This window comes from Podarcis vaucheri, assembly GCF_965113315.1.
Source record: "Podarcis vaucheri genome assembly, chromosome: 4".
Lineage (NCBI taxonomy): Eukaryota > Metazoa > Chordata > Lepidosauria > Squamata > Lacertidae > Podarcis > Podarcis vaucheri.
Window position 1 is genome coordinate 31,586,671 of NC_138762.1, and position 10,241 is coordinate 31,596,911.

Genomic DNA, 10,241 nt, shown 5'->3' on the forward strand with positions numbered 1-10,241 from the left:
AATTTTATTTGCATAAATCTCTTTTTCTTTTTTTAGTCTATTTTGAACTTATTGCAGTAAAAATAAAGAAAAGAGGGGGAAAGTCAATGTGGAGCTATTGAGAGAAGCCCATGCTGAAAGCTCAGGCCACCTTGTGACCATTTTCACCTTTTACATACACCATTTCTGGGTCCACCATCCCCCCCATCCCAATGAAGTTTTTAAAGCTCATCTTTTTGCTTCTGATACAGATTCTATTACTGAAGAACCAACAATAGCCAACAAGCTGGAGTCCACAAATGGCTCTCAGTCAACAATGAAAACTTGGGAGGCAAAGAGCAATGACAGCAGCTGCAGCCAAGATCCAGAAGATAAGCAGTCACTGGAACCGAAGCAGCAAGTCAAGATCCCAACAAGCCAGCCACAGGCAGGCCAAGCAAGCCAGGACCAACCAGAGATGAAGGACAAGCCAGAGCAAGGCTGCTGGACACAGGAAGAGACAAGGGATAAAGTGGAGAACACCTTGTTTTTAAAGGAGCAGGTAAGAAGGTGTTGAAACTAGGGGTGGGACAGTTTTCAGTTTCAGTTTCCCATTTTTCTACTCTTAATTTCAGCTCCTGACATTTCACATCCATTTGTGGCAGGAGATTAAGTCCTCCCCAAAATTCACCAGCATTTTAATGCACATTTCATATCCTTTTGTGGCGGGGGGGGGGGTTAAGTCCTCCTGAAAATTCATTGTATTTTAATGCACATTTCTCTCATTTTTAATACGATTTTGCCAGTTATATGCACATATTTGCAGGCAATCTCCCCTGATATGTGTATCTTTGTGCCGTCTTAGTATACAGTGGTACCTCTGGTTATGAACGCTTCTGGTTAAACACGCTTCGGGTTACGAGCTCCACTAACGCTGAAGTAGCTGCTCCTGGTTGCACGCCAGAGCCACCATTAGTGAAAGCGTGCCTCAGGATAAGAACGGTTTCAGCTTAAGAACGGACCTCCGGAACAAATTAACCAGAGGTACCACTGTACACATTTTAGATAGACATTTTGTTGGAGGATAAAATGTACAAAATTTGTACAGTGCAAGATTCAGAGAACAGCGAATTTCAAAGGAAAGCTGTGTTTTGGCTCACGTATTTTTGTGGGAAATGTAAATTAGATAGACTTGCCTTAAAATGCAAGCTAAACCAAAATCCCCTCCCTCTCCCCTTGCTGAAGCCCACCCCAGCCCCTCCAGCTGGTGGCGCAGCAATAAAACTGCCTGTACATTCGCAAAGCTAAGCAGGATCTGATATGGTTGCAAATTGGATGGGGAAGTGCGTGTTTGAGATTCCTGCCTTGCAGGGACTAGATGACCCTCGGAGTCCCATCCAACTCTATGATTGCATGGTCATCTGAATTGGTTGGGAAATGTCTCACCACTTTGCTAAGAAACTTGTTTTCTCTGCAACTCCCATTGGCAATACCTTCTTTTTTGCATTGTACCACCTTCCACCAAGTGCCTGTCAACTTTATAGTTCATTGCTTTGCATGTACCCCTTACTAAGCAGTCCCAGACCTGTCTCCTTTCAGTTAAAAGCCTCTATAAGCCTCCTTGGCTTAAAGTCTTCCCCCAGTGCTCCCTGTTACAATAGCTTTGCTTATCTGATGCTGCCTCCACTCTTTGGATTGCTGTATTGTCCCCAGATGTGGCTTAAAGTCCCATTGAGAAAAACCTCTGGATGAACCAAGCAGGTCTAGGTCTGGCCAGTCCTTAGAAACTGTTAGCTCACTTGGTAGAGCATGAGACTCTTAATCTCAGGGTTGTGGGTTTGAGCCCCACATTGGGTAAAAAACAAATTCCTGCATTGCAGGGGATTGGACAAGATGGTCCCTTCCAACTCAACAATTCTGTGATTTTGCGAATGCCACTTTTGAGTTCCATGGTGGACGAAAGGGAGGCTATAAATGGAATTAATCCATTTGTCAATAATTGTGTCTTTAGGTTTTGTGCTTCCAGCTGATCATTTTATTATTATTTGGGAACCAATGCATGTTAATTATCCAGATTAGTCAACAATGCATGCTAACTGTCAGGTGGTTCACACTGCCCTAGCCTGATGTTTCTCTGGAAACTGCTGCCTAATTCTGAAGTTAGACAGGTTTCGGGAGCCTGCCCACATTTGGAAGTTAAGGAAAGAACTCTCAATCACAAAAGAGCAATTGAATATGATTGGACAAACCGTGCAAACTCAAACAGAGTCTAACAGTGGTCCAAAAACAATAACTTACAATGAAAAGTCTAATTATGTGCCAATACTGTCTGACTCCGACTAATATTAGGGTCAGCCCTGTCAGGATTTGTGTTGGAGTCATGGCCTGACATAAAAGACTACATGCTTTCTGTCCATCCTAGGGATCGTTAGGAAAGTAATAGAAAACAAAACTGCTGATATCATAATGCCATTATACAAATCTACGATACAACTGTGCTTTGGGTACTGTGTGCACTTCTGGTCGCCTCACATCAAAAAGGTTATTGTGGATTTGAAAAAGTTTCAAAAATGGGCAACCAAAATGATCCAGCCACTCCCTTATGAGGACCAGGTTGCAGGGTTTGGGACTTTTTAGTTTAGAAAAGAGGCAGGTGAAAGGTTTTTAACATATTAAACATGTGACTATGGTGCAATTCTCCCAAGTTGCAGAAAAAGGTAGACCAGGATCAGTATATATGCATTTTGGAGGCTGTGGTGCCCTTTGAAGTAATTTTGGGGGAAATGATTTCAGGGATGTGTGGGTTGCAAAACTAATTCCTACCTCTCCAGAGCTCCCCAACACGTCTTGTGTTTTTAACATTTGGTTCCAAATAGAGCAGCATAGACAAATAATTAAGATTTCTACCGTCAGTGGGCATGAACTTCAATTTGTCTGTATTTACTTAATGTGACGTTTGATTCGCCATGTTTTTGTTTTTTTAATAGAAAAGGGTAATGCAGAGCCTGAAGGAAATTTGTTTTTCTTTCAGCATGGTACATGCTTTAACTGCTGTGCTGCTGTAAATTGCATTTGAAAATCCATATGTTAAAGAATGTCTAGTTTTAACAAGATGGTGTGTGTTCAGGGCCAGCCCTACCATTGGGCGACAGATGCTAGGGATGTGGAATGGTGTTGAAAATCAGTGCTGTGTATACCACACAGCCTACCCTGCACTCCTTAAGCTAGCTTGCTTCCATTAGGTGCTATAGAAGATGCTGCCCTATCCAGCATGTTGAAGTAAGATCCAACTGCCAGTCCAGTCAGCCTCTGTACACAGAACAGGCACAAGATGGGCACCACCTTGTTTTTCACCTCAGGCAGCAAAATGTCTTGTGCTGGTCTTGCATGCATGATTTAGTCAGGAAGGTAGGTTTTGTACAATGATTAAAAACAACAGAACTGTACCACAGTGACAACCATAATAAGCTTAAGAGACAACCAGCATTAAATGAAAATACCTTAAGGAGCACAGAACCACATCAAATAATTACATTAAAACCACCAACCACGTCACAGGGACATAAAACCAGATCTTAAAAGACCTGGGAAAACAGAAAAGTCTTATGTTGGTGCCAAAAAGCCAACAATGTGAAAGCCAGGTGAGTTTCCCAGGGAGGGCAGTTCTATAGCCAATGCTGTCACTAAACAGACTTCATCTGAGCTCCATCTTGAGGGGCACATGAAGAAGGATTTCTCTAGTTTACATGTATATGTGTGTGTAAGTATTTGTGTGCTTCTGTATGTGCATGTGCTCATATGTCTAGATTAACTTATTTATTACACAGAATGCAGCATGAAGGAAAGAATGTGATTGTTTGTGAAGAAAGGGAGAGCAAACTGCCAAGAGAGAGTTTTTCTGATAATGCTGGTTTTATTTTTGTTCAGGTTCATGGCAGTCATTCCAGTGCCTCAATGGTGCCTCTGTGGCCAGAAATTCAACAAGAGCTGAAAATTGTTGAATCTGAAGAGGAGCTGCCACTTGCCCTGGAGACAGGCCAGCAACAGCGAGACCTTAAACCCAGTGCTTCATTGATTTCATCCTTGGAAGCAAACAATTTGCCATGCAGTTCTGAGCTGCCTGTGACGCCACCCGAAGAAGAAAGCATGGTGAGAAATCCACCAGTCGCACCTCACATTTATTCGTTTAGTGCTCCATCCAAAAGATCAAAGGATTCACCTGTTTGTGATTCTGAACTATCCCCAAAACAAGATGGTGCTTCTTCCGCTTCATTAAAACTGGAAAATATCCCTTGTGGGAAACCTTGTCCAAAGGACTGTTTAGAAACAGAGGACATCAGGTGTGTCCATCCATCTCAGCCCAACGATTGGAAACTTCCATCAGATCCACAAGAAAACATGGCTCTTTTGAGAGATGAGTCTTCGTTTGCTGAAGAAAAGCGTCTAGACCAACCAGAGTGGGAAAGTAGTGAATGGCTTCTTCACAGGGAGAAGGAAGGTGCTGCTGTGACCCAGGCAGCAAAAAATGATCAAGTGCTTTTAGAGAGCCGAGGCCTACAGAGTTCAGTTGCCTTAAGTGGAGTTGGAGCCCACCAGCTCAAGGAATGTAAACTGAAGAATCGGGCTCGAGACTCTCTTGACCACCAAGAGGAAGATACATGGGTGGACCATGTTCAGAGCTTAGAGTTGGTGGAGCCGTGGGAAGAGCACCAGTGGGTCACCAGCCCACTCCACTCCCCTACCTCCAAGGACATCCAAGGAAAGGCGCTTCACGAGTTTCAGCCACTGAATCAAGGAGGGACCAGGAGCCATTTCAAGAAGCCTTGTTTCAATCGTAGCTTTTCCTTAGACAGTAAAGACTTTGTGAAGAGGCACCGGGCTATCCAGCTGCCTTTTGAGAGCGCAGATGTGGAGCATCTTTGTGCTGACATCCGACTAGGGGTCAAGCAACCCTCACAAACAGAGTGGAGAGAAAGTGACGGAGGAGAAGCCTGGCTGAATTGTCCAGAGGAGCTTTCTAAGCCAGATGAGACAAGCAGGAGACTTCTGAGCCACGAAGCAGGCTTTGCAGCCAGAGAACTGTCATCCGGCCATAACAGGGTCTACCCTGTTGCTCACAAAAAGTCAGGTGAGAAGGAAGCATACAAGGACAAAGAAGACCAGGGCTTTTCAAAGCCCGAGTCTCCTTTGCCACAATATAATACTGAGAACAGTTCCTTGAGTTTAAACAGCCCAGAAAAGGATGTACCAAGTATTCAACAGGCTGATAGTCCTGGAACCTCTGCCACAAAAGATCTATGTTCTGTCAAGGAGTCACAGACTGGTAAAGGTGAAGACATCCCACGAAAAGGGAGGCCAAGGCCTTCTTCTCTCAATTTGGATTCCGTCCTACCTGCAACCAACCTTTTTAATTTTGAGAGTCTTTCTGTGCCCACCCCACCCAGGCACTTCCTGTGTGGGCAAAAAGAAGTTAAGACGAGTGACTCTGTGCCATCACTCCCTGTGACCTGTCCAAGCAAAAACAAAGCTGACCTTTGGGGTTCTCACTTTGACCCCCAAGACGTAGACCTAGACTACATCATGATGGCTCATGCTACCACTGGTCGCCGCAACTCTGCTCCAGTGAGTGTCTCGGCAGTGAGAACCTCTTTCATGATTAAGATGTGCCAGGCTAGAGCTGTGCCGGTTATACCACCTAAGATTCAATACACACAGGTCCCACAGCCCCTGCAGACACAGAACCCCAACTGCAGGACGCCAGAGAATAAAGAAACAGAAGCCAATGTAGATCAACGCAAGTCAACTGAAAATGCTCAGGGTCAGCTGCAACCTCCAAAGAGTCCACCAGTGGAAAGGAAGGGGAAGGAAAATAATAATGCAGCCTTTATAGATTCAACGGCAAGTAGAAAGGCAGAACCATCCTTTGCCAATCATAATTCCACGCAGGATGCACCAGTTTTTCGTCGGAAACGCAGCTCTGAAGGGGAATCTACAGGGGACAATCCCCAGTCCTCAAAAATGGAGAGGTCTTCAGGGGTTTCTAAGCCTTCTTATAGATCTAGACCAGGAAGACCTCAGAGTCTTATACTATTTAGTCCTCCCTTTCCCATCATGGACCATCCTTCCTCCTCTGCAGACTCCAGAGTGTTGCTTTCTCCCATAAGAAGCCCCCCACAGACCCCTTCTCCAAGCCCCATTTCCAGTGATTTGTCAGGGACAGCTTCAGAGGGGGTTACACTTCGGAACAAGATGACCATTCCAAAGAATGGCCAGAGACTAGAGACTTCCACAAGCTGCTTCTACCAACCCCAGAGGAGGTCTGTGATTCTGGATGGTAGAAGCGGGAGACAGATAGAATAAGTCCCATTCCCTTCACCTCTCTTCCCTGGTGGATGAGATGGGGTGGTCACACGGAGAACTATGATTATTGTTAAACCCATACTACTCAAAAAGTACTTCCTTTTTCATTTCCAACAATCCCTTATTTTACTGATTGTCACTTTGATGATTGATAGAATGTTTAGTTGATTTGACCTTGAGTCCACCTTGGCAAAAGGTGTGCCAATGAAAGCAAAATTATGTGGAAAGAAAATAAGAGATCAATCCTTGTTATGTTAGCCAAAGCTACCCCCTCCAGACTCTTCCTCGTCTTTCCAGCTTTCCAGCAACAGAGAACAATCACAAGAATCATCTCAGCAACTAATGCTCCGTTCCTCACCGTGTTCCTGAAATGGCTTCCTTGTTTATCTTGATTTGTCGTATTCCTGGGGGTTCCAGCCCACACCTGTATTAAAAGTTTATAGGCTTTCCCTTCCCTTTGTACTTGTTTATGCACAGACTTACTGTACTGAGAGTTATGTTCTCAATGGGCACTCAGCTAAGTGGTTTAAGAGGAATGGTGATGCATTTGAGCTAAAGCTTTCTTCAATAGGCTGCCATTGCCATTAAGCGCCTGTTTGTGTCTACGGTCCTATTCCCCTAGCACCTGTTTCTTCATAATTTTTGATAATTTAGAGCTAACTGCAGAGTTCTTATATTAATTGTCTACAAGGATTTCTACAAATAGCCATGTAAGCTACCTGCTGGCACACAGCGATTGGCAGAGTTAGCGACCCAGTAGCTGGGACAGTCCCACCATTGTGCTGACTCTATTGACCCTATCCAAAAAGCACTGCATTCCCCCCCTCCTGCTAGTCTTTCTGCACTATCAGGCACAGGTCTTGGTAGCTGCTGAAGCAAGGGATGGACAGAGCAGTCACAATAAGCTGCAACCTAACTGCATTTCTTGTATTTTCATAGTGTGCTGCTCTTTATTTGAAGACATCACAGCGTGGTTTTTCTTCTCTCTTTCAAGAAGTGTTGCTGCTGCTTGCTCAAAATAAGCTTGTTTTTTAAGCTGCCACTCAGTCTGCATAATCAGGACTGTAGGTGGCGAGAAACAGTTGTAGGATCTGATTAACGAAGAAATCCCCATGCTAATTTGCAATTGTGAGTCACTAAGTTGGAACTGGGAGCCTTGAAAGCATCTGAAAGCCGGGCGAATTAAAAACGTTACATTTTGTTTTCTCATAGATCAGTGCCCAGGTCACAACACTGCATTTTCGAGTTACATTTTCCCAGGGTGCATTTGGGTTGGATCTGTGACTTGGCTACAGGCAATAAAAATGTAGATAAGCTATGTTGTAGTGAGTGTTGGCATGCAAAATGGAAGTGGCAGCATGGTGGAGGAGCCTTGCTTGTATTAGAGAGCGGCACTTTGTGCCAAGATTCTGTAGTGACAGGGAGCTGCATGAATTTCTACTGTGATGCATGTGCTTCTTCCTAGAATTTCCAACCCTTATGGTGAAGAACTGAATTTCACAATGGCTGCTTCATGAAACACAATGGGTACCTCTTCTCTGAGGCTCCAGAGATCTAGATGTCCTTGGGGGGGGGTACCCCAACTTTGCCTTGCAATAAAAACTTTGTGGGAGCATTTGAGAGATTATGGTAAGAGTAGATTTGAGCACCGTCAGTCCCAGAGCTTTGTTTGCCTGTTTCTAAAGAAGGAAAGGTCCAAGCTGCCTTTCCTTTTTGCTTATTTTTATTAAAATGAAAATAGTCTTCTTGGCTTGACCATAAAGAAACTCAGCTAAACAGTTACTAGGTATTGTGGCTTTTTAGATTGATCCACAAAGTAACTCAAGTTTGTTTGTGCATAGAGCAAAAATGAGGGGGCATCTGCTAGGGGTTTTGTATCCTCCAGTTTGGCTGGGCCACACTATGCTGCTTATAAGATCTGAGAAAGAGGGTGAAGAAGAGATGGAATTGTTTGGTTTTTGTTGCTGTTGTTTCTTGCAGCTTAAGTAGTATCATGAGGTTGTGCTCTTTGGTAGAAATAAGGAAGGATCAGTGTAGGAGTGAAACAGGTGGTCTGAACAGAGGGAATTAGGTTAGTTTATCATTCCACTATCTGAATAGCGGGAAGAGTTCACTGGTTCAAATTGTGGCAGAAGAGTTACTTATCTAAATGAGAAGGGAGGTAGTGCAAAACTCATCTGGTTGGAAGGCATCATCCCTTTGTCTAATCCAAAGGTAGCCAGCATTGTACCCTCCTTATGTTGTTGGACTCAACTCCCATCATCCCTGGTTATTGGCCATGCTGACAGCGGCTGATGGGAGTTGTAGTCCATTAACACCTTGGTTTCCCCTTGGTTTAAACGAAACCCAGGACTTGCGTAAAACCTAGAGCAGTGACTGTTTTGCCAAGAGCAGAGAAGTTTCCCAAAGCAGGGTTTCTGTATGTTAAAATGCTTTTGAGTATTTCGGTTAAGAAAATGCAGAAGGGTCTGAGCAGCTTCCCACCGACCAATCCCCCCTCCCCTGCCCCACAAAAGTTGCAACCAAAAGTTATAGCTAGCTTTTCCTCTCTTCAGAGTTTTGAAATAGCTGTATTGATTAATATTGTGCTAAATTTATATATAAACAGAACTTATATAAATATATTAAAGTGTAATTAAAAACTAAGAAATTGTCTCTGAGCAGCATTCGTTACACCTGCGAATCTTGGGTGGATCCAATGTACAGAAATGACTTTTTTCGTTGAAAACTCCTTATGTGCAAGTTTTCCAAAACTTTTCTAAAGAAGGCAAGCAATGGGATCAGAAGACCAGCATTTCAATCCCTCTCTCTCTCTGCTCATCCCTTCTCCTGGATTGCCCTTAATAGCAGTTTGAGCCTACCAAGCAGCTGAGCAGTAACTGAAGTGTATCACCTATTGAATCAATCATCTATCATGTATTGAAGTTTATCATCAGCAGTTGTATCCTGGAAGGAGAAGTGCAAGTTATCACATGTCTGCACACCAACATTTCCCCCTCCCAGTGGTTCTGTGCAATGAAATGAGCACATTTTTCCTAATGGTAGGAAAGTGTTACAATCCACCCAAAAGCTACAGCATAGGTTTTGCTGCTATTTCTTGCCAAGTTCAGTTCTCGAAAATGAATATTTATTGATGTTTCAACACTGCAACACATTTGATGGTTCAGCATCTTCCTTGCCTTTAGAACTCTATAGGAACACAGGAAGCTGCTTCATACCAAGTTAAACTATATATCCATCCAGTTTAGTATTGTTTACTCTTGCCTGGCAGCAGTTTTCTAGGATCCCAGGTTTCACATCACTGCCTTCCTAATATTTGAACACACACACACACACACACACACACACACACACACACACACGAGAGATGGAGTGAGGAGGGGTAAACTCAAGAGATAAATACATATCTTTATTCCAGGAAAAAGGTGCTCAAACCTATGGCTTATCCAAACTTCCTCTTTTCCCCCTGCTTTTCCCTGGGGGGGGGGAGGAAACCTGCTCTTTATTGCTCAACCAGAGCAAACAGCAAATTAGGTTTATTTGGATTAACATTTGCTCTGATTTAGCACTAAAGAGTGGGTTTTCTCTGGGAAAGGAATAGGGCAAGGGGAAAACTGGTCTGACCCATGTTTTCTAGGCACAGGATAAGCAGAAGTATATAGTTCCTCCTATATCCATTAAATTCAATGTAGGAATGGGGAAAGAGAGAGAGAGAGTCCATCACAGTGCGATGAGGTCTGGAACATGCATGAATGTGTTGTGTTTTCATTGGTAGCCCTGGTGGGTATTGTTTTCATGGTTCATTGTTGTTCCTGTAGGCTATCTGTTTCAGCGCTTTTATTGCTTTGGAGTTTTGCTAAGTCTCAACCATGAGATTAAACTGGAGGTGTTTTTTTTTTAATTAAAAACAACAACATATGAAA

General features: G+C 43.6%; 1 protein-coding gene across 1 annotated transcript in view; it reads left to right on the plus strand.

Annotated features, from left to right (window-relative positions):
- ARHGAP31 (Rho GTPase activating protein 31) overlaps window positions 1-10,241 on the plus strand; it is an 89,335-nt gene extending 79,094 nt beyond the window's left edge. The window contains exons 11-12 of the mRNA XM_082221537.1: window positions 231-520; window positions 3,886-10,241. Of these exons, the coding sequence (XP_082077663.1) occupies window positions 231-520; window positions 3,886-6,318 (2,723 nt within the window). The 3' untranslated portion in view covers window positions 6,319-10,241. The remainder of the gene's footprint in view (window positions 1-230; window positions 521-3,885) is intronic.